Below are 27,826 nucleotides of genomic sequence, written 5' to 3'. Positions count from 1 at the left end.
AAGTGCCACAGGACTCTAGATCAGGAGAGTGGCAAGAGTAAAGGAAGAGCTCCTGCCTTTTCCCTGCACCATTTTCCTGACCTGAAACTGCACCAGAGATTGTGTTTGACCTGTCAAGGAGCTGCACATTTCAGGTTAGGAAAACAGCATATAGGGAAGGCCAGAGCCCCCTTCCCTCATGCACCATGATGCTATGCAAATCATGCAGTGCTTCTAAATGGAATTCCACCGGGAACTCACAACTGCAGTCTTTATGGAGAACTTGTATAAAATGTCTCATCTAGTTTGGCCCATAGCAGCAGCGAGTCATAGGATCTAACCTCCATATCTCCCTTCTGTCAACTGTATTTCCTCTCTTCCCTGTTCCAATTTCAGGCAAGAGGTAACTGAGTGTGCAGTGATCACAGACTCTTAATTCTTTTTAGTGGTTCCAGTGAGGATGTAAACCAACACCTTGAGCCCCAACTATTTATAGGTTTCTTATTAATAGAATTTTGGAATACACCTTCAGGGTGTACATCCATGCCTTAAGAAATAAAGTTTATTTATTCTTTTATAGCCTGCCTTTCTCACATAGATTTGAGGTGGATTACAAAATATGAAAAACTACTCAGTTGGACAGTATAAAATAAATAATGCAAAAGGACTAGAAATACAAAATTTAAAACAATGCAAACAAAACACTGCCTATAAAATTATCTACCATTATGAAGAAAGTAGATGACAAAGGGAAAAGAAAATGCAGTAAAAGCAAGATAATACATACAATAAACTTTGCAATACTCAAATGTAATAATGTTATTTATTTTATTAAATACATAGCCCACTCTGCCCACAAGTGGGCTCAGAGTGGATAACAACATATTATATTCATACATATAAAACAGCTATAATATGAATAAAATCTAGCAAAACTACAAATACAATAAAACAATTCAAGCTGCAGAGCTAAATATTGCACAGCCCCAAGCTGGTAAGGGTGGCTAGCTGTTTAAATGGACAGTAGACTCAGAAGAGGAGCTCAATGCCGCACCCGCAGCAGGAGGCCAGCTGGATAATTTGCCCTTCTCAACCACTGTAAGCTTGGAGGAACATCTCCACCTTACAGGTCCGGCAGAACAATAACAGGTCCCACTGGGCCCTTGTTTCCACAAACAGAGAGTTCTACCTGGTTGGTGCCAGGGCCAAAAGAAGCCCTGGCCCTCATTGAGGCTAGGTCAACATCCATGGATCACCAGGAGGTGTTTATCGGCCAAACAGAGCAACCTCAGGGAATATATGGTACGAGGCTAATAGAATAATGCTTGACCGCTGAGTCTTATATAAAGATTATCTGTTACCTGGATTCAGAAAAGGAAGAGGCACTAGAGATCATATTGCAAATTCATGGGGGCCACTGAAGTGTACTGGAGAATTTCTGAAGAAATCAGTTTGTTTTATAGATTACAGCAAAGCCTTTGACTATGTGGATCATGAAAATCTATGGACAGTTTAAAAAGATATGGGTGTGCCATGACTATTTTGATGCATAACATGTACCCTGGACAAGAGGCAACTGCTAAGACAGTATATGGGGAAACAGAATGGTTTCCAGTTAACAAAAGTGTCAGACATGGATATATGTCATTTCTCTAGCTGAGCAAAGCATATCATAAGGAAAGCTGGATTAGATTTAGATGAAGGTGGAGTGAAAATTGATGGAAGGAAAATCAACAGTTTGAGATATGCAGATGACACTGCATTACTGGCAAAATTTAGTAAAGACTTAAAACAACTACTGATGAAGATTAAGGGAGAAAAGCAGGATTACAGCTGAATACCAAGAAGACAAAAGTAATGACTATTGAGGAATTACACAGCTTTAAGGTTGACAACTTGACAATAAAGAAATTGAAATTGTTAAAAGATTTTCTATTCCTTGGCTCAATAGTCAACCAAAAGGGAGACTGCAACCAAGAAATCAAAAGGAGATTGAGACTTAGAAGGGCAGCCATGAAGGAACTAGAAAAGCTCCTTAAGGATAAGGATGTGTCACTGAAGACCAAGATCAAGATAATACATACTATGATAGTCCCTTCTTTTTTAGTTTAAACATCTTGGTTCAGGCTCCCCCCCCCACCCTTTTGGGAGATTGAGGCTGGTGGGCACTGTCTATTCCGGCCAGATAAGAGGCCTTGAGCCACAAGTGCAAACCTGAAACAGCTCTCAAGGTCAAAGCTTGACAGAGGCTGGCACTGGCCTCCTGGTTTGTTAGCATGTAGCCTTATGGGGGGGGGGGTAGGGTGATAAGTTCTCTCCCCCTCCCTTACCTGTGAGGATAGGCCACGGCTGAGTCTGTTGTCAGAGGTTTTGACTCATCTGATTGGCTAAGAGTTTAGGCCAGCTGAAGGCAGCTGGCCTTGAAAACATGTGTTTTGCCAGTCTCTTAGAAGAAGGGGGGGGGGAAGCAAAGAAGCTAGAAGAACCTGCATTTGCTCCTGTTTCTGAATGCTACGCAACTGTTTGATTCCTATGCTAACAACCTTTGTGCTTTTGTCTTTGGGATCTCCCAAAGAATTAAATTTGGGACTCTGAAACTTGCTAAAGGTAACATCTGGAACAAGTTCAGGAACTTCTAGTGAATGTAACCTATTTTAAATAGTTTATTGTTGTTTTGTGCTTTTCCACATACATCTGTGTTTATTTTTGTTAGCCTTTGCAGTTTTCTTTAATAAATTATTTTTCTTATATTGGTATGGAGTTATTATGAGTTGTGGCTTCAATCCAAATCCAGTTCTTTGGCCAATTTGCCACATTCTACCCTGTCAGTTTGTTTTTGGACTCAATCTGCCGAGAACCTACCTCGCCGAGCTGACTTCCTGTTTAATACCTGGTTAGGTTGGGAACTTGCCTCTTGGTTCCACAGCTGAAGGTTTAGTTAAGAAAGGCTAGTGGCAGCTTATTACCTTGGCAGTGAGGCTTCACTTGCCAGTCCTTTTGGAACGTTGCCTTCTATACCACTAAAGGTGATTGCCCTCAGGATCCAGGAGGCTTGCTGGGAACTGCTACATCCCTGTTACCATGTAACCACTATATCCCTGTTACTATGATTGTGAAAGTTGGACAATGAAGAAAGCTGCCAGGAAGAAAATGGATTCATGTGAAATGGGCTAGAGGAGAATTTTGTGGTTACCATGGATAACCAAAAAGACAAGTGGGTTCTAGATCAAATCAAGCCTACATTCTCCCTAGAAGCTAAAATGATGAAACTGAGGCTATCATACTTTAGTCACAGCATGAGAAGACAAGACTCACTGGAAAAGGCAACAGTGCTAGGAAAAGTTGAAAGCAGTAGGAAAAGTGGAAGACCCAATAAGAGATGGATTGACTCAATAAAGGAAGCCACAGTCTTCAGTTTGCAAGACCTGAGCAAGGCTGTCAATGATATGTTTTGGAGGGCATTTATTCATAGGGTTGCCATAAATCCAAAATGACTTGAAGGCACATAATATATACGCCTGTTACCAAAGGAACTTTATTGTTATTCGGATCAAAATGGAGAATATTGAGAAGTGAAAGAATGTTTGATAGAAAGGTGCCCTGTGCCTGAGGCCATGGGCCAGTGACTGTAGCCTAATAGCGCTACTAAGAGGATAATAGTACTGAATGAAATGGAGGCAGTGTTGGTGCAACTGCAGCTTTTTTCAAGCATTGTGACTTTTGTAGAAAAGGAGCAGATCATGTTTAAGTAGACACAGCTGCTCTTATTGAAAACATATTGATATTATTTTCTATATCCTGTTAATGAGTTAATAGCTATAGCCATTCCAACAAAAGCTCTCTAGATTTGTCACCAGGATACATTCATAGTCTCTACACTGTATTCTGTACACTGCCTCTGCAAATGTCTCCAAACACTATTGCTTTTGTGAAGTTTTGAATTGATTTGAGCTTTTAAAGGTATTTTATTCCTTTAGGAAAAGCTGCTTTATAATTTGTGAAATGGCACCAATTCTTAAATTCTACACTGTCAAACTGTTTGTATTTTGTTATAGTCTTGTAGGTGGGGTAACGATGCATTCTCAGCAGTAGCCGTGTTTTCCTTGTGAGACCCGTCAGGTTGAGCATCAGTTTACTCGGGGATGCACAATTTTCCAATAATCAGCAGTTTTCCTGAGCGTCAATAAACCAGTCCACACTTTGTGCACTTTTATGTCTGATTGTCTGCTTGTTAAAAGAAACAAAACCGTCAAAAACTAAAATGGTCTTCAAATTTTTTTAAAAAAACCCTAACCTTTATGGATTATTGTTAAATTTGAAAAACGTGTGTTCTGTTCACAGCAAAGATTGGTGTTGTAAATTTGAGCAAGTACTTCTCTGCAAGCTGGTGTGTAGTTAAGAAACTGAGTTTTAAATCAGGAAGCACTTCATTCAAATTTTGCCTCTGCCATCATCTGCCAAGATCATTAGGTGATCTTGCGCAAGCCACAATAGACCCATGTAGAGGGGAGTGGGAGTGCTCATGTTGGCATTGCCTCCTGCTTCCAACCAAACATGTTGGCCCCATTCCCCATCTATGCATATTTACCTTTCATGGGCATGGTACCTCCGCGTGTGTATGTATGCATATAAATTATGAAACTATGGAATTCCTTCCCCAGGGTGATTTGTCTGTCCCCCTCTGTCACTGTCTTCAACCAGCGTTTGAAGACTTTTCTGTTTTATGTGATGTTCCCTCATTGACCCTTGTTTTTGTTCATGTGTTTTGTTTAATGGTGTGTGTATTTAAAGCTGGTTTTAATATTTTTGATTGTTCGCCTCCTTGAGGGCCTTACATTGGGTAGAAAGATAGTATAAAAATGTCTTAAATAAATAGTCCATGGCCGATTCCAGACGGCCCTCCCCATGCCGAAACGTCACGCGTCGTCGCGCAATATTGCGTTTTCTCGTGCGAGTTTTGCACAACGTCGCGCAAAACTCACGTGAGAAAATGCGATATTTCGCATTTTACGCGCGACGTTTCGGCATGGGGAGTGCTGTCTGGAATCGGCCCATGTGTTAGGATCAGGTCCTGGGATTGGGAGTAGTGCTGTAGGCAACAGCACAAACTCTTTGGAGTTTGAATAATGATTAATGGCACAGATCACACTTGAAATCTTCTTGGCCCAAAATTATCTTTCTTATCTGATATGCCTGAAATCCAAGCAAGCAACAAATATGTCTCCAATCTAAGAATCCAAGTTACAGCAAACAGAAGTCTCAGTGGATGAATCATCGCTAGTATAATGTCAAAAAACAGCCTAGTAGTAACAAACACATTCTAGCTTTAATATGTTTTCACGAGAGCCAGAATGGTGTCGTGGTTAGAGTATAGGGCTGAATCTTGGATCTCTGGATTGTTGTGAGGGTGAAAAGGAACAGAGTTGAACAATATGAGCTCTTTTGGATCCCCGTTGGGGAGAAAGATGGGTTATAAATGAAGGTAAAATAAATGTTGTTTGTACTTGATAGAAACAGTCTTGCAACAACAAACAGCACACTTGCCCAAATCCCACTTCAATAAAATATTTCAGCAACAACAGAGTTTGTTAGTGGGAGGCTATTGAAACTCTTAACATGCATTTAGAAAGATAAGGGCTTAGATGACTGTGTAAAAACTCATGTGGCTGGCATCTGTATAACATCATTATGGCTAACACACCACTGTATGTGGTATTACCTCTGAAGAAGATTTTTTTGTCCACTCTCATTGCAGTTTAAAACTATAATTCTACTGGCATGCTTAGAGAGCCTCCCTACCATAAGTTTCATTAGAATGTCACAATCACGCACCAATTAATGTTGTTCATATTAGCATAACCTATAAAAAGCCATTAAATTTCACGTGCAAATGGTGGTGCTTATGAGAACATCATACTTCCTACATCTGGCAGTATTACATAAATGCATATAGTATTTCAATAACAAGATAACATGAAATAAAAGCAATTAATATTAAAGGCATCCTGGAAGGAACTAAAATTCAGAACTGCAAACTGTTACTGTTATCACATGCTAGAATCATTGAGGGGGAGACACATTATATCCCAGACTTTTGTGATGTATTAATTGGTCCAGTTTTTTTAATTGCTGGGAAAGTATTTGTGGAAAAGTAGGAATTGCTGTATACATGAGCTTATTTCCATAAGGAGGTGTTGTTATGTTAACGTGTGTCTATATAAACCAGTTGTATTAGAAACCTTATTCACTTGTATACTTAGGTCATGGCTATGTAGTTAATAGTTAATATTTTGTAGTTAATATTTTGTAAATGTGGTTTAATATTTCCAGGATATCAGTAACAACTGTATGAAAATCAAATGGTTGTGTTCATCCAACAAAATGAAAATTGTACTCAGAAAAATAACACCAGTGTTCAAATGGAAACTTTCGGTTCACACACAATTCCTCCTTAGGCTGCAAAGAGAAAGAGGAAAACTAATAGAAACTAAAATAGATATTCTTTTATGTGGACATGATGCTAAGCCTAAATCATTTTTGACAGTAGATTTTCCCCCTCCCCCATTTTATGAAAGGAGGAAATACCTGCACACATAAGTAGATTAAGGTATATCATGTGTCTGAGTCTCAAATTGTATAAGAGGCTTCTAATGCAACTGTAAATACAACTTATTTAAAATGTACTACTACTAGCATTTTAAGTGTTCAAATTGGTTCACATACATTATCTCAGTAATCTTTATGACAACCTATAAAGTTAGTCACTATCAGTGAAATCCTACGCAAAGTTACACCCTTCTAAGCTCATTGAAGTCAATAGGTTTAGAAGGGTGTAACTCTGTTTAGGATTACAATGTAGGATTATCTCTTTATTGTTAGATGCCAGTCCTGATTTTGGCTGCCTAAAGGAAGTGCCCAATTCACAAAGTCATCAGGCTTCAACTTGGCTGGTGTTTTTGAGTTATTGGATGGTTAGGGTTTTGCTTCCTGAAGTAAACAGCTGATGTACACATTATTTAGCTCAGTTATAGAGTGAGGGAACAGAATTCTAGAATGTACTATTTCAGCCAGCAGCAAGGAGACAGCATTTTAAATTAGTCTTCCAAGTAAAAAACACCCTAATGTGCTAGTTTACATGCAGGGTTTTTTTTTTTTGGTTTTTTAATAAGTGATGCAGTAAAAAAACTTATCTTCATCTGCAGATTGAAGTTGTACTGGCCAGAATTCTTCTCCCTGTTTCTATATAACATGTAGCTTGCTTCATATAATTACTATTTTAATAAAGTGTAGAGACCAATATAGTTGCCATCTATCTCCCATTCTTTCTTGGATAGATAAATTTGGCATTGGTTTCTAGAGTAGATCAAAATTGGATGAAAGTAAAATGTAGAGCACCAAAAATGCAATGGTTGTGCTTGGCAGATATCTGTTTCCTAAAAAATACTGCATGCTAAAGTAACATTATTGCCATCATAGCTTATTTGTAGAACGCAGGAGAAATAGCTCAAATATGAATAACATATGTATTTCTCCATATGCCAGAGGTTTGGTTCCACCTCTCTCAGAGACAGCCAGTGAGAGCTGATGGAATGTTGGGATGATGCTGGGTAGTTGAAAACTGTTAGGAACAACAATTAGGAGGGAAAGATATTTAGCCAGACAGTGGCCGATTCAAGATGGCCAGAAATTGCGGTTTTTCTGCGTAAATAATCGCTTACCGGCCACGTGTTCACTTTCGTCTCCATCCGCTTTGTCTCGCAGCGTGCCATGCCATCCCGCTTCCGGATGTTCGCACGGCCAACTGAGGTACCTGGGATTGGTTGTTTCCTCCCCGTCACAGTTGACGTCGGGGGCCTTCATTGGTTCGCATTTTGGTTTTTTTTTTTTTTAAATTGTGTTTTGCGCAAATGTACAAGTATGCAAATATGCAGCATTGACTTTTGTGCGCTTTTGTGCATTTGTGCACATTTGCGCAGTTTGATGTGCGCAAATGTGCGACTGTACAAATGGCGCCCGGTTTTAAAAAAAAAATTAAGGGAATATTGCTGCCGGCTGGTCGGCAAAGGAAGGAGGGAAAGGGGAGGGCCTCTCCGCGGCGACGAAGCGTCCAGAAGTGTGCAAACCCGCAATACCGTGTTCACACCGTCCGCTTATAGAGCGCAACTGAGTGCCATGGACCGCAGGTAAGCCAGGACAGGAAATTGCGGGTTTTTACGAGTGAGGTCGCTGAAAAAGTGTCAGGCAGTAACCAGTTGCTGTCAGAAAGAAATGTAGTTTTTAACTCTGAGACCTGGAAAAATGAATAGACTTTGAGTTTGAGAGTTCACGTGTTCAAAAAAAATGTTTTTAAGCATCATGCCTGTGTTGTGTTAAATCTTTAATAAAAGTTAAAACTCTTTCTTTTTGTTAACCCTGGTGACCAAATGGGTCCTGCCAGAAGGGAGGAAACACTTATGCATACACATCTCTGGAAAACCTCAGTCACTATCTATATACAAATCTGTGAATAAATGGTGGCAGAATGAAAGGAAAGTGAACCAGTTTTTTAGTTCCCATTCCCAGTAGCTCTGTGAAGGGTCTGAGTGAGGGGTGATTAATAAGGGAATTGGGCTGCCCTGTCTGATGATGTCTCCAGCAAAGAGGAGATGCGGTGTATGTAAACAGGACAGGGCTGTCTATCTATTAAATAGAGATGAGATGAGTGACAGATTTGTGACTGCCTTACCTACCTGAATCCCTGAACCTGAGGAAGAGAGGTTTAGGTTGGAGGGCAGTGTGTGTTAGATCCCACTCAATCTCAAAGAAAACATAATATTTGGGCAACATTTTGACACTTGTTCACAAAATATAGACAATGATGTAATTTCAAATCATTTATAATTTTTTACTTTATCATCATCTTGCATACAGTTCATTCATTGGTGCAGACGTCTATGGTTGTCAGTTGCTAGGAGAAAAATGTCCTATCCCTTTAAAACTGAGGCTTAATGGGATGTTATTTACCTCCATGTCATGAAAAGCTTCCACTGCCCATTTCAATACATTAAGCCTCCATTAAACGGACTGGGTAGTTTTCTCCAGGCCTGTTGGCAACCCTTGTTAGGTTTTAACTATTTGTTAATCACAAATCAAATAATAAATTGCATTCCACCAAATATATTGACATTGCTTGGTAATATGTGTTTAATGGTTTCTATTCCAGTCTCTCTACCAAAGACACTTGTGTCAGTAAGCTGCTCCACCATATTTTAAATAACTTAAAAATACTAGCATAAAATAATCACATATGAAAATAATGGCATTAAAATAGACATCATTTGTAATAAAATAGCTGCAATAACAATAAATTTCTTAGCAGTCTTACAATGACTAATAAAGTAATATCTAAAAATAAAATAACAATAAGCAATAAAATGAAAAAAGGAAAATAATTGGTAGTTGAACATCTTTTTAACATCAACTAGTGCTACTCCTGTGCTCAGTATTTCAGCAGTTCTGTCACCATTGAGAGATCAGAACTTACTCATGTGTCCCATTTCCAAATGCTAATCTGACTGTGTTGTAAGATGTTCCAAAATAAATACCCACACCTAGACCATGTGTACTGATTGATAACAATTCAAGAGAATGCTAATCCAGCCCCATTAATAACTGTTCTACTAACCATCTCTTAGTGGCTAAATTCTAAGCAGCTTTCTGCTCAGATCTGAGACGTTTGCTCTGAATATGTTTAATTCACTGACATAAAAGGAAACACTAACTAGGTGTGTGTTTGAAGATTACATAAGAAGTCATTTACCATTTGAATAAATAACAGGACCGTGGCTGAATGTGTCACACATCTGTAGACAGTACTAATACATGCCTCTTAATATCATGAAAAGCAACTTGGAAGACCATCGCCAATATTTTATTTAAAGTTCAGTATTTTGCCAGCTGGGATCCAGGAACTGATGAGAATTTGTGAAGATACAGTTAAGGGCCTGCATGTCCATTGTAAGGACAGAGGAGGGAACAGGCCCTTCTTGTGTTGTGACCCCCCCCCCCGGCGGGACTCAGGCACGTTCCTCAGAAGATGAATAGGATGAGCCAACACCCTGGGGAAGACCAGAAGCCTCAAGCAACACCCAAAATCATTAGACCCTCTGCAGACTTAGCGCCTCTTCCAGACCCAGAGCCCATGTATCCTGAGGCTTCAGTCGAAGGACTCGCCCCAGAAGGCTTGGCTCCAATCAATGCTGCCAGTATTCTAGACTCCAGGACAGCCAGTTCCCTGCCTTGCAGGGCCAGAACTTGGACTATTGTTCCCCCAAGCTCTTCCCTACCTGGCAATTAGTGGCCTTTTGCTGTTCTTGTACTTAGTGAAATACTGTCAATTGGAATTGACCACATATCCAAAAATCATGACTTTGATGCTCATAAAAATGGGATGTTTATATTTAGGGCGTCATGACCTGGATGGCCTAGACAGGCCTGGTCTTGGAAGCTAAGCAGGGTCGACCTTGATTACTAATTGGATGGTAGACCTCCAATGAAGACCAGCGTTGCTGTGCAGAAGCAGGCAATGGCAAGCCACCCTTATTAGTCTCTTGTCCTGAAAATGCCAGCAGGAGTTGCCATAAGTTGTTTATGACTTGAGAGTGTTTTCCACCACATATTTGGGGCATTAGCTGTAGATTTAGAACACTTGTTGCAGCAAGTGGCCAGTGAGGAGTTCATGGCCAGTGAGGAGAAATTACAATAAATGGGATAGTAGAGATGGCTAAGGGCTTAAAAACCCTCTTAAATATGATCGCTGTATGTGCATTCAGGAGTAGTGTTAGATCCAGGAGTACTTGCAAACTACAAATGATGAAACCACCCCCCCCCCCCCGCCCCCTGAAAAACCTACCTTAGCAGTTTCATGCAAATGTTGAATAATATGGAAGACTGACTACTATCTTGTAGAATCCTTTAGGGCAATTCCTGTGGTGAACAGTCCACCTTCTGGTACTACTTTGTGGGACACTCCCCAAATAATACTGTGCTTTAAATGCTCCAAATTCAAACAGTTGGGCCAGAAAGATTAAACACTGCTGAGAGGTTCAAAATTAACACAGTCATTCTTACCTTGTGATGGTATTTATCCAGGGAATCCAAGGCAGTGTCAGTCCCAAATACCAATTAGAAGCCAAACTGATATAGATCTAGATTGCAACCTTTTAAAGTCACCTCAAGATTTTAAACCCAGTTAGGTGATAGGGCAGGCCATCCTGATTTGGGTTCTGTATGTTGGTATTCATTTTGGCTACTGATTCTTAGCATCGTGTTTAATTCGCCTAGCATAGCAATTGCTTCAAAAAGAGGTGAGAAGAAATTGTAATGGAAAAGTGGCAAGGAAATGGGTAGGCCATTTGGAAAAACTTAACAACACAGATCCTGTGGAACAGGTTTCTAAACCATCATGCTACAACATACTCAGCTGTGTTTTGACCTAGAAGTTCTATCACCTTGCAAAAGGAGAAGATAGAAGTGATTGGTGTATTCTGGCACACAATGAGAAGCCCAGCTCAGTTTGGGGAGGTACCTAATACACATGGCAACTAAGTACAGGATTGTTCATGGCAACTTAGCTGCTGTGTTTATAAACCAAATACAGATGTTTCTTTCCTCTGACATAATATGGAGACTTTGTCTTATATTTAATGGTACCACATAAGGTTCAAAACAAAAGACACATTAAATTCTCCAGAAAGGTATGAAGTTGGTATCTGTTCAGTTTGAAAGAGAAAAGCTCATCTCAGTCTTTACCTCAGTTAACACCTAATTGGTTTAAATGGATGTTCAGCAAAATGGAGTTCAAGATGCTTGTAATGTAATTATTATCTTCTTATCCATTATTATCCTATCTGATACTGTCAAAATATACCTGAAATATATGGACATGAATAAACCATAATTCCTAATTTTTATAATTCAGCAAATTAAAGATTGAACATGGAGCACTCAGCATTTCTTTATAACAGAAGGGTTTTTTTGGTTAACTATAAACAACTGCTAAGAAACGAAGTGGGATGGTAAAACTAGCCATTATGTAGGCAAACATAGTCCAGCAATGCATGCCAATATATTTTCCAAGATAAGGGGAATATGGAGGAAGACAGGAAGATCATTTGCATTGATTAGCAGGCATTGGTTCTTCCCTGGAAAGTTTACTTTCCCACTCATCCACTATTCTTTCCCCTGTCCTTAACCCAGGGAGGACCTCTACTGGATCAGGTAAGCGGATAGGGGAAAGATTTAAGCATTCCCAGCTACTAACTCATTCAAATCTGCAAATACCCTTCCATCGTTTGCAGTAGTATTGTTCCTTTATAATGATTTGTTTGATTTTCAAAATTGCTAAGGCTCAAGTGTTTTAAAATTCATACAGTTAGAAAGTTTAAAGGTATAATTCTATGCTTTGGAAAGCTTTCTCAGTGAATAAAGTATTATTTTATTTTATTCAGCTTAGACCCCCGCCCTTCCTGCAAGTGGGCTCAAGGTATATCTTACAACTAAGATATACAATTAAAACACACAATAGAAGTATCATATCAACATGAACCAAGTAACATGAGAATATCCACGCGCCTCTAAGCAAATCAGGCTACCTATGAGACCACTGTAAACCATGGGCACCACCATGATATAAATCCAGGGCGGTTGCAAAAAGGGGGGCGTGGCTGTCAGAAAAGGGTGACAAAATGTTGGCTGTTTGTCAAAGGCCTGGTGGAACACCTTCTTGCAGGCCCTGTGGAACTGTAAAAGGTCCCACAGGGCCCAGATCTCCATTGGGAGAGCGTTCCACCAGGCTGGGCCCATAGTTGGAAGCCAGCCAAATGTCCCTTGGGCTGGGGACCACCAGAACCTGCTTATCTGCTGAGCACAAGGCCCTGTGGGGGACACAGTGGGAGAGGCAGTCACGTAGGTATGCAGGTCCCAATCCATGAAGGGCTTTAAACACTAGAACCAATACCTTGAACTGGATCCACAACTCAACCAGGAGCCAGTGCAGCTGGCATAACACAGGGTAGATGTGTGCCCTAAACAGCATCCCAGTAAGGACATATGCTGTCATATTCTGGACCAGTTGTAACTTCTGGGTCAAGCCCAAAGGCAGCCCAGTGTAGAGCACATTACAGTAGTCCAGTCTAGCAGTGACCATTGCATGGATTACGAAAGCCATATCCTGGGATGAGAGATAGGACACCAAATGCCTGACCTGCCAAAGATGAAAAAATGCACATCTGAAAACAGCTGCATCCTGGTCCTCTATAGAAAGCATAGTATCCAGGAGCACACCCAAGCTCTTCATCATTAATGAAGGCTCTAACTGGATTCCATCAAGGCCTGGGAGCTGGAGTCCCGATTTCAGTGTCCAATGACCCAGGTACTGAACCTCCATCTTCAGGGATTCTTCAGGAGGTTCTGGCACAATCATTCCAGCCGGTATCATAATGCCTCTGTATAAATCGATGGTGAGGCCTCATTTGGAGTACTGTGTACAGTTCTGGTCGCCACACCTTAAAAAAGATATCATAGCACTGGAAAAAGTACAGAGAAGGGCAACTAAAATGATTAAAGGGTTGGAACACTTTCCCTATGAGGAAAGATTGAGGCGCTTGGGGCTCTTTAGCCTGGAGAAAAGACGACTGAGGGGAGACATGATAGAGGTTTACAAGATAATGCACGGGTTAGAGAAGGTAGAGAAAGATGTGTTTTTCTCCCTTTCTCACAATACAAGAACTCGTGGGCACTCTATGAAATTATTGAGCAGTCGGGTTAGAACAGATAGAAGAAAATACTACTTTACACAAAGGGTGATAAACACATGGAATTCGTTGCCACAGGAGGTGGTGGCAGCTACAAGCATTGCCAGCTTCAAGAGGGGACTGGACAAATATATGGAGCAGAGGTCCATCAGTGGCTATTAGCCACAGGAGATAGATGATATTCTCTTTGTGGGGAGGTGGTGCTCTGTTGTCTTGGTGCTGGAAGGAAGGCAGTGGGAGGGCTTCTGGTGTCCTGGCCTCACGGACAGTCCTTTAGATGGCACTGGATTTCTAGCCACTGTGTGTGACAGAATGTTGGACTGGATGGGCCACTGACCTGATCCAACATGGCTTTGCTTATGTTCTTATGTTCTTATGTTCATGGCATCCAGACACCTGAGTCTGGAGCAGCATTTAACTGGCCGACCATCAACAGACAGAGCTTTCCTGTAATTAAATAAGAAGATATATAGCTATAGCTCTCACAAGCCCCATTGACATTTCAATCATAGACAATCTTGTCAAAACTAGTGATAAGAAGATTCCTAAAACTTAGGGTTTGGGGATTTGGTCCTGTTTGCTCTTGGTGATTCAGGTCAAATATCTTGTTCTGCACTCAGGAGTTTATGTCCAATCCAGTTTCCTCAAGTGATACCAGGCCCTTGGAGTTAATAACACAAGACTTGTGCCTGGTGGACCTGTTAATCCAGCAAGGCAGTCTTCTCAGGGCTCAGTTTAAGTAGACTGGGAGGTAATTGGGTCCAACTGCATTACCAGCGGGTGCTGGCTGCATTGTGACTGACCTGGTTCCTGCAAGGAAGTACTACTCTCAGCACTCTGCTCTGGATCTACAGAGAGATTATGTGCAGGCACTTTGTCTCCTTTGTGCCTCTTCAGCCTAGGCCTTCCATTGCCTCCATTCCTGCCAATTGGGAGAGAGTCCTGAGGGGTTACAGGCCTGGTGTTCGAGTCCTGCCTGGAGGCCTAGCAGCTACCTTATGAGGCAGTGGCACAGTTTCTCTTGCAGGCTCTGGCAGAGTGGTCGCTGGTGCTGCTGGTTCATCCTCTGCAGGCGCCTCTGTAGTTCCAGGACTTCCTTGGACCCACAGGTTCTCCTCAGCCACAGACTTGGGCTCCTCAGCACCTCCCCTGATGGTTCCAAGTCAGAGGCACTGAGCTGGTCAGAGGGGATCATGATAGATCTTGCTTCAGAGATGTGATCTATGATGGAGCATAATCCTATGAGTAGAGAAGGAATGGTCCTATCCATCTTTTCACTAAAGTCTCTAAGCTGAAAGATTGCACAATCAGACACTTAAATATCAAGTTGTGTGAGGAGAATATGTTTCTAAGTGCTAATTTAGGTCCTTAGATCACACAATTAAGATACAAAGAACTATATCGGCAATTAAAGGGAACTTTCTAAGAATTGCGGAGCTGCTTAGAACCGTTCTATGTTACAAACAACTCATGGCATTAAGTGTGCTTTCAGTCTGCCTACTTAAACCAGTTTGGCTTCTAATGCCTAATGGTTTTTTTTTCTACTTCAGACATCTTAAGGGATAAGCATTGTTGTCCCTTTTTGAATGAAGGATTGAGCCATTTTTTTTTTAGTTTTATGGCTAGCATGCTTCTGAATCAAAGCAGGTTATTGGTTGAAATATTTATAGCACTTCTGAAAATGCCACCTTTTAATTTTCCTGCCTATTTTTCTTAGCGAGTTCTTACTGTATTGCTATATTGCAATTTTACACTATAGGAAGGCAAATAACAAGAGAGAAAGAAAGTGATCAATCCATGATTTTAAAAAAGCTATTCTAAATAGCATAGAAGTGTTTATTTTTTTTTTAAATGGGTGCCATGGAAAAACGTGGTGCCATCTGAAATACCAAACTGCTCCATATGTGTTTTACATACAGTTTGCTGTCTGAAAGGAAACAGTCCCATACTCCCACCAGATTTAGAAGAGAACTGGAGCTGAAATGGATTTGAATCAAGATAATGTCACATTATGAAAGTACTCTAAGAAAACTTTCACCAAGAGTTTAAAGACCTAATTTAACTCTTGGTGAAAGTTTTCTTAGAGTACTTTCATAATTCCATTTGTATCCAAGGATCTCTTCTCCCTCTTGTGCTACTTTTATAAGTGCTATAAAAACTTTTACAGGTGCTTTTTATAAATGTTCTAAGAAGTTTCTGTAGGCCTTTAAAAAGTTTAAGTGCCATACAGCAACACTGATCATAACTTTTTAATTATGTAGATATGTGTGTTTATACAAATAATGTAAGGACTAATTCATTCAACTCAGAAGCTGTGTGTTATTTTTTTACATCTTATAGGTAACTGCATTTTCCATCCCCTTAGTTAGTAAGATAGTAAAAAAAACCCCAAAAAACGACCATGCTTAGTAATATCAGAGATTCTACTCATTACCATTGCAGTGCTAGAATTATTGGGACAGACAGGTCAGCAGTATGTACTCATGTGAAACTATAATATATGTATTGTTTTGATGCACAACGTGTACTCTGGACAAGAGGCTACTGTTAGGACAAAATATAGGAAACAGAATGGTCTCCAGTTGGCAAAGGTGTCGGACAAAGATGAATGTATCTGTTCAATATGCAAATCATAAGGAAAGATGGGTTAGATTTAGAAGAAGCTGGAGTGAAAATTAGTGGAAGGAACATTAACAGTTTGAGATATGCAGATGACTCTACATTACTGGCAGAAGATAGCGAAGACTTGAAATCACTATCAATGAAGGTTAAAGAAGAAAATGCCAAAGCAGGATTACAGCTGAATATCAGGAAAGCAAAAGTAATGACTACGGAAGAATTATATAATTTTAATGTTGACAGTGAAGAAATTGAAATTGTTAAAGATTTTCTATTCCTTGGGTCAATCATCAACCAGAAGGCTGCAACCAAGAAATTAGAAGAAGGCTGAGACTTGGAAGGGCAGCCATGAAGGAAATAGAAAGGATCCTTAAGGATAAGGATATCGCTCTGAGGACCAAGATCAAGATAATCTAGACTACAGTATTCCCCATTACTCTGTATAGATATAAAAGTTGGACAGTGCAGAAAGCTGACAGGAAAAAAATTGATTCATTTGATATGTGGTGCTGGAGGAGAGAGTTGTAGGTACCAAGGCCAAAAAGCCCAAAAGACAAAGTGGGTTCTAGATCAAATCAAGCCTAAATTTTCCGTAGAAACAAAAATGACAAAACTGAGGCTATCGTACTTTGGTCACATCTCGAGAAGACAAGATGTACTGGACAAGTCAATAATGTTAGGAAAAGTGGAAGGCTGTAGGAAAGAGGAAGACTCAAAGTGAGATGGCTTTACTAAATAAAGGAAGCCATATCCTCCAGTTTGCAAGATCTGAGCAAGTCTGTTAATAGTATAATGTTTTGGAAGTTTTTCATAGTGTCGCCATAAGTCATAAGTAACTTGATGGCATGCGTACTCGCACAAAAGGGTATTCCATAGAAAGATGCTTCCTTATATTTATATCCTGCTTTTCATCCATACGGCCATCAAATGATTGTGCTTCCTCCCCTTCTCAATATATTCGATTAGAATTAGATTAGAATGGTAGTCCTCCCAGTCAGTACCAGAGACTTTGAATGCCCTGTTGAGAGCCAAGCAGGGGAGGCAGGCACAGATCTCATGTATGTCTCTGTTTCCTCTAGGCAGTGTAGATGGTAGAAGATTCTGTCTAAAAGATCTACTGAGTCATGGAACAAGTTTTTCATGAAATGTATGTAATGCTTTTCTCTGAAAATTTCAAGAGGAACTCAGATTAGCATCTGTCAAGGGTAATTCAAGCTTAGAACAGTTTGCAGAATGTGTCATGTATGCTGGAATCGGTGGCCCTCAAGGTCTCTTCTAAACTGAATAAAATTATTATGGAGAGGAGGTAACGAATGCTAAGTGCTATTATTATTTCCCTAGCATATACTTGGCACCCGCTTTCCATTATCACTGATGACATGATTTGTGCTGTTTTTTTTAAAACTGATAAATGCTTTTTCGGCATCTTTTTGCTAACAAGTTATTTATGCATACTTTACTAGCTCAGGCATTGCTTGGAACTTGTCAGGAACTTTAAATCAAGCTGTATGCATAGTGTGGTAGCCCACCAAGTGTATGATGTTCACATCTCTTCTTCTTGCATTTCCATCCAGGCAGAAAAATTAGTTGGATTGTTGAACACCTATTTTTGCAGGTCTGCCATCAAAAAATAAATGTATGCACTTGGATAACCTCAGCATTTGAAGCAAGAAGCTTTTTATAATTAGAATGGGAAGGCAGTTTACGAGTGTATTCATAGCCTGTTAATATCAGTACTAAAAATACCTTGAGACTAAATTGTATAGCTATATAATTTTACATAAATATATATACAGGTTTATATTTAACGTTTACTAGTGCTATCCCCAGCTATAGGTTCTTATTTGTCTCTTTCTCTCTCCCACATTGCAAAGATTTTTTTCTTTAATGTGCAGGTCTGATTTCTGCATTAGTATGACTGGAGAAGAAGGGGAGCCTATATGTGCAGGAATTCCATGTTCTGCAACAAGATAGTTAGGTACAAGATTTATCTCTTTACTTCTTAGTACTTTTGCAGCAAAACAGTTCCTTGTGCATTTCAGTTATCCTATAACTTAGCAGGATTATATCAATATTCCCCACTTACACACATTGTTGAGTACCTTCCTGATTAAGGCTGTAACAAGTGCATGGTTGGATAGGAGCTATGGTATGTTATGCATTGGTTTCAAAGTAAAAGTAACCATCTACCTATTGTTTACTTTCAGCAATAATTAGTTTTAGTTATATATCCATATCACATTTTTTTAACTGTATCATCATTTATTCTGAGGTTCTTTCCAATAGAGGCCCAGGTCACAACTGTTGCCAGGTCTGCCTTTTTTCATCTTCGACAGGCCAGGCAACTGGTGCCTATCTTTCACCCCGGGACCTGGCCACAGTAATCCATGCAACAGTCACCTTCAGGTTAGACTAATGCAACTCACTCTACACTGGGCTGCCCTTGGGCCTGACCCAGAAGTTACAGCTGGTCCAGAACGCAGCGGCATGCATCCTTACTGGAACGCCAATCTGAGCACACATTCATCCTGTGCTGTGCCAGCTGCACTGGCTCCCAGTGGAGTTCCGGATCCAGTTCAAGGTGTTAACCTTGGTGTTTAAAGCCCTTCACGGACTGTGACCTACATACCCACGGGACCGCCTGTTCCATTACGTCCCATGCAGGGCATTACGTTCTGCAGACAAGCAACTCCTGGACTTTTTCTGCCCTGGCCCCGGCCTGGTGGAACACTCTCCTGCGGGAAATCTGGGATGTGTGGGACCTGTTACAGTTCTGCAGGGCCTGTAAAACGGATGTTCCTCCAGGCTTTTGGCTGAGTGCCAGCAGGTGTCCCCCTTCTTCCATCTAAGACCACCACTTTTTCTGGGGCTGCCTTGGCCATCTACTATGCCCATATAGGAACTCCCAAATATTTATTTAAATAGCCTGCACCTGGTCTATTTTAATGACTTCTTAAAGATTAGTATTGATTTTATGGTTTTGTGATTAATTCACTGTGTTTTATGAATGTTGTTAGCCGCCCTGAGCCCATTTGCCAGGAGGGCAGGGTATAAATCAAATCAAATAAATAAATAAAATAAACAATAATGTGGGGTGAAAAATTTCCAATGCTATATTTTTCCATGGAATATTTTACACTTCCCGATATAGTCTTATCTATATCAAAAAGAGTCCAGTAGCACCTTTAAGACTAACCAACTTTATTGTAGCATAAGCTTTCGAGAATCACAGTTCTCTTCGTCAGATGCATCTGATGAAGAGAACTGTGATTCTCGAAAGCTTATGCTACAATAAAGTTGGTTAGTCTTGAAGGTGCTACTGGTCTCTTTTTGATTTTGCTACTACAGACTAACACGGCTAACTCCTCTGCATCTAGTCTTATCTATAGTTACCAGGTTTGTTGTGCTACAAATCAATCATGTTAGGTGGGCCAAATGTGGGGATATGAAGCAAAAGCATGGATAAACCCCAGCGTTTGTACATGGTTCAGACTTGTACAGGGTATATTTAGTGCCTTTTGCTAACATTCTAAGTATTTATTTATTTAAATTGGAATTAGAAAACCCACATGACTGAGTAGAACAAATATTTAGTTGTTGAGGTGGGAGGAGATTCACATGAAGAATGTGATATACAATGAAGAGAATATAGCTAATGATGTGTAGTAATTACAGCACTAATTATTATCAAGAAAGCTCTGTTTTTTATAAAAGTAAGTTGATGAAGTTTAGATATAAGGAACTTCATTATGATACATAAAAGTGGGGAACTTGTGGGGGGAATATTATTTTCCCCTCTCCCACTACTTCCTCTTTTCCTTCTCCAAAAGTCTCTATAGCCTCTCCCCTTTTCCTTCTTTCTTCTCTCCTCACCACCACCCACCAGCCAAACTAACTTGCCACCCTGCCTTCAGCTTTCCTTCCCTCCCTCCTTCCTTCCCTCTGGCAGTCTCTACCTGGGAGGTAGGGAACCTGCATGGACTTGCTTAGGGCACGCCATTTTCCCCTGTATCCCTTTCCTCCGCGGCATTTCCTCGTTCCCTCCTCCTGGCAATCTCCATATTCTCACCTTTCTTTTCTGCTTTCTATCAACCAAGCAACCTGAACTTTAGCTGTATTTATTATTGGTTTACCTCATTCATACCCCACGTTTCGGCCCCCAAGCAGCTTACACCATTCTCCTTTTTTCCATTTTATCCTCACAACAACCCTGTGAGGTAGATTAGGCTGAAGTATGTGATTGGCCCAAGGTTACCCAGTGAACTTTCATGGGAGAGGTGGGATTTGAACCTGGGTCTCCTAGACCCTATTCTGATAATCTACCCGCTACACCACACTGACTTTCCTGGGGCAGCTGCTGTTGAGCAGTAGCAAGCAGTCAGACCTGGGTGAATTATGCAAGTGGGGTGTAGCAAGTTGCCCAGTGTTTGCTGCTGGGCCTCATCACAATGCATTCCCCCTCAGGGGCCTAAACAGCCTTGTAAAGAACGCTGACCTTCTCCCCCACCTATTACTGACAGAAACCAAGGCTGGAAGTCTGGCAATACTGTTATGGTTACCTAGCAACAGAGCATTAATTTCTTACACACACTTATACTATTTTGAGTTTAACTTCCCATTGTACTTTTTTTAAGATTTCAGATTTTCCCCGCAAACCTGAGGCTTTTATTCAGGTTTGTAGAAAGATCTGTCTTATCTGTTCATGGCTCCAGTATCTGTATTTAAGTATCCAGAGATATGACCACATTGAGAATTAGATATACTGATAATCAGATTATATTTAAGGCTAATGTATACCACTGACCATATACCACTAATGAAACTAAAGAGTCACAAATGCTTTATTACTTTATAAAGATGTCATATGTAGACAGTTTTTGCACGTTATTATCTGTATAGGCGGTTTCATCCATTTTTCTTTTACAAATATATTTATCTCCATGTACTATATACAATATACTACACCAGCTTTTCTTTGATACAAGTACACAGATTGGATTATTATTGTAAAATGGTTCTTTGAGTGGAATATATGCCCTCTGTATCTTGCTCTTGCTCATGCAATAGGGTGGCTCTTGGGTTACAAAACAGTTCTGTGATTTCCCGCCCCCCCATTGTTTTTAGCTGCATATAAGCAGAAGGGTGAGTGGGAACAGGCTAATTTTTCACCCATGGGAGAAACCTATGAAGATCTTTTATCTGCTCTTCCCTCTTCCTGCTGAATGAGAAAGCAGTTTTGATTTTCAACTGATAAGAGTCTGTGTGTTTTTCCCCCCACTGTGCCCCCGCATGATGCTGAAGTTGCTTTAGGTTTAGAAAAACGTGATGTAAAGAAATATTCTGCATAATACATCTAGTTTGTTCCATAGTTCTTATAATCTCTCCCAGTGGTGCTGATTTTATTGTTGCCTGCTTTAGGTCCCAGTTATCTGGAAGAAGGGTGAGTCTTGAAATGTTTTAAATAAGATATACTTTTACTGACCCTTCTTTCATGTGCCTGGCTATTAATTTCTTTCACTGTTTCCAGTTCTCCAGATTAAGAATGACAACCTGGCCACTCAATGGCCAGGTCCAATTCACAAAACATTATCTGTTCCTCAGTAGCCCTACCAGTTTCCATCAAGGTTCCATGTAAGAAAAAAGTTGAGAGGATTATTACATAGTTTCGTGTAATGTAAGGTCCTGATGATACCTAAAGTGATATTATAGAATCTCACACCCTGTGAGGAACTGGATTTACCTCCAGGATCACTCTCTGGAGAATAGAACAGTCCTTGTGACATTCACGCTTTGGATTGTTAAGAGTTTTGCAAGTATGTTTCTGACTTTGGTTCCTGCTTTCCCAGGAGCACTAGGGGGAAAAGGGAGAATGTATACATAACATGAAATGTGAATCAGTGGCTGAGGAGGGAAAGGGGATTACATACCTAGGTCAAATAGTGTTTTGGATATTTCAGCTGGCTGACTTGGATAGCAGGAACAAACCATTCTTTTGTCACTGCAAAATGTTGGACAGTAGAGGACAGTAGACAATTGGACAAATGAATTGAATTGAGTAAATTCAGATGTTCATAGATTTGCTCAATTTAGACATTGCAACACACCAGTTTGCACTAACCATAGTTTAAGACACATGGTTTGAATTTCCAAATGTACTACAGACGAACTAGTTTAGCATTGCTTATCTGATTTTGTTTTCCATTCTCTCAACATTCAAGTTCATACACTCATAAATTCGCTCCTCTCTGTATGGTGAAGCAGTCTCTTGGAGTGGGGAAATGGCCAGAAATAGTTTATCAATCTGAACATGATGCAAAATTGGCACAGTCCAGGGTTTGCAAACCCCTTACAGATCATGGTTTCTGATTTTGCTTTGGCCAGCAATCATACCCATATGTTAATTCAGACATCATGCTAAACTATAATTAATTTCCTTAACTGTGGTTTAGCATGGTGTCACAACTGAGTGACAACATTTTCTAGTGTCTAGTAGTGTTTATAGTGTAAACAGTTGTATGTACTTTGTAAACAAATTTGCGTTATCTTTGGATGTACTGATGAAGCATGAGACCTCAAAGAACAATAAAGATAATTCGGGTAAATTCCCTCTATTTGGCCTTTGATACTGCTGAGCAAGAGATGATAGGAATTTGCAGGATTATTCTTAGTTATGCAATGAAGTAGGAAGGGGCAAAGGTTAGTAATGTCTAACTGCTCATTATTCCTCTGGGATTAGACATGCAATTTCTTAGCTACTTTTCAAGAATTATATGGAACTGTCTGGAGAGTCTACTACACATAAATTTGAATTCAACCATCATCAATATACATATAACCCTAGATATTGATTTCTTCAGTCTTGAAGTTTACCTTGTATAGGATCTTCTGTTGCTGAAAGGTTTGCAGTCCTCTGCCTCTCAGGTTTACTTTACGGCAGTATTCTTTTATTTATCACAGAGGCTTGAAATTTCAGGTTACTTGTAACAACTTTGTCTCTTGAAAAATGTATCACCCCTTTAAGTTTCAACTGTACAAGGCTATTTGATATTATTACACACTAGTCCAGAATCTCCACTGGTTCATTGTGAGCTGCTTTACATTATATATTTCTTCCACAGAAATAAGGAAAAAGCATGGAAGTCCAATATAGACATAATGAATTTAATTGACTGAGAAAGGTGCAGGACGATAGCTTATGAGCAGAAAGCCTTACAAGATTTGGACAGTATTTATTAAAGGGCTGCCCTCTCATATTCTTTCCCTGATCTCTGGGGGTACTTTCAGATTTTTTTTGTGAGTGCTCCAAGACTGAAATCGCACATGGCTGTGATAATACGGTCTATACTACTTTTCATGAATTGTCATCCCTATGCTGCTACTGGGAGAGTAAGCCCAATTGAAACCCAACTAAAAGTTGTTTTAAACTGCATTCTTTTAAAAATCTTTGGGGCTTATACAAAGCTTTCTACAAATGCGAAATCGAGACGTGTAGATCAAATCTTGAAGTTCGGCTTTGTGTCTGTGCCCTAAGAACTGGATCAATTACAGCGCTATTCTTAAGCAGGTATATTCAGTGAGGTTTAGGATTGCATGTTTTGGAGTAAAGATTGGCAGCTGTGCTTACGGTCTACTTAAAACCCGAAGAAATTGAAATCTGAAGGCGTAACGAGTAAGCGTTTCTTTCCACCACCAAAAGCGTCCCGCGGAGGTCGATCAGTCAACATACTTTATAACCAGTCGGCATTCGCTAAGGACCGAGGCGAACGAGTCATTGGCTAGTGAAGAAAGGGCGGCTCCTCTGGTCGGTGGCGCTCCGGGCGGGTTCGCTCTCTTTTTATCTCGGTCCGCCCGGGTGTTTGCTTTCTTGTCCCTTCGCGTCACGTTGAGAGACGCATCCTAAACTCTTGATCCTTCCCTCTATCGCGGCTGTGGTCTTTGGGTCTTGCAAAATGGCCGACGGCCCGGACTGCGCGAGTGAGCAACTGAAGCGGTGGCAAGATCTGCGAGGCTCACAGGTACCAAGACCCACCCCCCTCCAGCCGATACTATGAATTAGGATAAGCCCCTCGGCAAGCCCCCGTTCAGCGCGTGTTTGCTTTGTCTGTTGTCCTCTCCGTTCGCGTGCGTCGTAAGTGCCGTTAGAGTGCCTTTCGGCCGGCGCGCCCATCCTTTATGTTGTAGGGGTCTGTGTGGAAGAAATCATTCTTCGATTTAAAACGGCGCGCGGGGAGGGGGCTGCCTGCCCTAAGAGGAGTTGTCTTCTGAAATATCTCTTATCCCCCCCCAAGAGCCAGTTGTTTTTCCATCGTTGGCGTGGGCTGGGTTGGATGCTTCGAGTGGGAACATAATGCGCCATCAAGAATACTTGAGGTGCCTCTGTGGATGCCAAGTGCAAGGAAAATATGGCTTTTTCAGCCTTAAGAACTTAGTGGGGGAGAGAATTCTGGCAGGTCGTTTTTGTGGCTGAAGTATTTGCCGAATTTGCCTCTTCACACGGCTATTAAACATATTGCGTTTTAATACTATGCTGTGACAGATACATAATAATCTTTAAAGTGCTAGGGGAAGCTTTTGGTTGCTTCGGCTGCAGCAAGTGAACGTGGGTGCTCTTCTGGAATATGATACAAATAGAAAGCTTGTTTAGCTGGAGCAAAAAGCAGATTAAAAATGTTAGTGGAAATGTGTCGGTAGAGAGCAGAGTGCTCTTAATTTGTGCTGTGGACTGTTTGAGAACTTTGGAAGGAAACTGTACTTTGCCCTTTGGAACAGTATTGTTTGTGTTTGTCTTTTTTATGGGCAGTGCTTGCCAGTGTGGCCCTAGGTCAGTTATGCTGGCAGATGAGCATGTCACAGACAAAACTGTTTACATGAGTCAAGTATGCACTGGTATTAAGTGCTGTAGAAATATTGGAATTTTTATTCTGGAGGGAAATGCTATTTGTTATCAGTGCATACTTGTAAAGAATTTCCATAAGATGAATATAATTTGGGACCAAAATATTAAATTAAACCACTTTCCAAAACATAGTTTAGTGGAAATAAGATGAAGGATTACATGAGTCTGCATTATCTATCTAGATATAATGCAGGAATCTTCAATGGTGAGGTTAGAGCATACACCAGAAGCTGCAATCCTTCTCTCAAGCCGCTTCCAACTGTTGAGGTGGAATTTTGTCCCTCCTCAGCTTTTGGGGTGGGGAAGGACAAAAGCACAACCAAATTAGTGCAAGGAAAATATGCACTAATTTAGTTGCCTAACAGATCACAGTACTAAGGGTTACCAGTAAATATGATATTGAAAGTAAAATAACATTAATGTGTAATGTGTCATCATAACCCAGTAATGACACATATCAATGCATATCTCTTTCAAAATACTATGCTCAGTTGTTTAATCAGAATGATCTTTCATATTTTAGCTGGTTTGTTGATTTGGTATAAATATTTCCTCTAAATGACCATCTTTTCATATAAAGCAGAATATGGCAGAAGAATTTGAGTAGTCAATGGTGTATAGGAACTAAGCTATGTACATGTAATACTGTTGATTCTTGCATTGTCAGGGAACAAGAAAGAGCTAACAAAATGGCTTAAAACTACCATTTCACTCATTCTAGAAGATCAAATATATCGGAAAAAAATTCTTTTCAGCATTTCCAAATAGTTCAGGTTTTCCCATTGGGGAAGGGAGGGTCTTGAGGGAAAAGACCTGTTTTTTGCACCAATTTTTCTGCTAGACCTTCACATATCTGGTGAGGGCAGAATTTAGTTGGTAGGGGTACCTGTTAAAGACAAATCATTATTAATCTATTTTGGTTCTGGTCTGATGTTTGAATAGAATATAGAAAAGACTATTAAAATGAGTTTCTTCATAGTGATGTGTAGCTGTGTTTATGAAATCTTAAATTCTTACCTTCTGTAACCAATTAATTGGCTCAGAACTATATAATTTGTTGGTGGTCCTAATTCAACTGGATGAAACCATGGGCAACACAATTAAATCCAAATTACACAAATTCTTATTTGTGTATACTAAACCATTATACACTGTAGCATCCAAGATAACAATGCTATCTGAAGCATGGCATCATTAATACCTGTTTTGTTAGATAGGAAAGTTTCTACTGGAAAGTATTTACCACTGCTCTACCTACAGGCCAATAGGCTTGAGCATATCATGGTTTGGACATGTTTGCATAACAGCAACACTTGCATTTATTATAAAGCTCCCACGCATTGATAACATTAAAGCAAAGATTACAACATTGCAGGAATAGTGAAGGTGTAAATATTGAGCCGTGTGTAGAATAATATTTAAAATAGTTTGAGTCAGTGTGATAGTAATTATATAGTTTAGTTCTATTCCTAAAATAATACCTAGTTTAGATTATATAAAGTCTGTGTGAGTACTTTATCTCCCCATAGAAACCCAAAGCTTCTAAGTTTGGGAATTCATGGAGAATTAAATTTTGATTTAAGATGTCCCAAATGCACTGCAGCTTGATTCAGACCTTCCCATTTCTCGCAGCCTTAATCCCACTTTTCATGATGGAACAGAAGCATGTGAGTTCATGGGACAGAAGTGATGCTCATTGGGAAGGCAGAGATCTTGTACTCTCCACTTTTGATGGAGTTCATCTGACCCTTGTAGATTCAGTGTATAATGGTTGCAGATTCAGTTAAAGCCTAGGGGTTATATTGGATCTAGCACTTCTGCTAGAAAAGCAAGTTAAGGCAGCTGCAAAAAATGTTTTCTACAACTTCAGTCTATCCTGGAAGATACCCTCCTACAATGACACTGCTGATCTGGCCACCTGAATCCATGCCATAGTAACATCAAGTTTTGACTATTTATTTATTTCAAATTTCTATTCCGCCCTCCCCGTGAGCAGGCTCAGGACGGATAACAACATATTAAAGTACAAAATACAATAAAAACAACATATTAAAATACAATAAAATCCATACACATTTAAAACAGGATGGTAGAAAGCTGTAATGCACTGTATTTAGGTCTCTCTGCTCAGTTAACTCCCTGGATCCATGCCATAGTAACATCAAGTTTTGACTACTGTAATGCACTGTATTTAGGTCTCTCTGCTAAGTTTACAAACTAAAGCAAGGGAATACCTTGTGCTTGTGGCTGGGTACTGCTTGGTTATGTTCTGTGATGTTTCCTCACTGGCTGTATCCAGTGCCTGGCTGCTGTGAATAACACTGGTTCTGTTGGGCTGAGGTGCAACAGTGCTCCTTGCTTCAGTTTGCTTTGTGTAGAATGGATGTGACTCGCTGATGTGATGCTGGTCCTCTTGCTTCACTTTGGTTCTGGGGAGATTCCATTCCCTTAATGATTAGATACTACTTTTTGCTATTGAAGACAGTGCTTTGGAAACTCTATGCTAGACACTTATTTTAGTAATGTGGAAGAACAGCAA

General features: G+C 40.2%; 1 protein-coding gene across 2 annotated transcripts in view; it reads left to right on the top strand.

Annotated features, from left to right (window-relative positions):
* CAT (catalase) overlaps nt 1-27,826 on the top strand; it is a 70,408-nt gene that overhangs the window by 19,333 nt on the left and 23,249 nt on the right. Inside the window, exon 1 of one of the 2 annotated variants that reach the window (XM_054971399.1) lies at nt 24,199-24,406. The exons of the other annotated variant lie outside the window; for it this stretch is intronic. Within the exon in view, the coding sequence (XP_054827374.1) occupies nt 24,341-24,406 (66 nt within the window). The 5' untranslated portion in view covers nt 24,199-24,340. Of the gene's footprint in view, nt 1-24,198; nt 24,407-27,826 lie in introns of those variants that run through there. 2 annotated transcript variants of the gene reach the window in all.

Source organism: Eublepharis macularius, chromosome 2 (assembly GCF_028583425.1).
Source record: "Eublepharis macularius isolate TG4126 chromosome 2, MPM_Emac_v1.0, whole genome shotgun sequence".
Taxonomy (NCBI): domain Eukaryota; kingdom Metazoa; phylum Chordata; class Lepidosauria; order Squamata; family Eublepharidae; genus Eublepharis; species Eublepharis macularius.
Note: the sequence above shows the minus strand (reverse complement) of the source record. Positions and strands in the feature narration are given on the sequence as shown.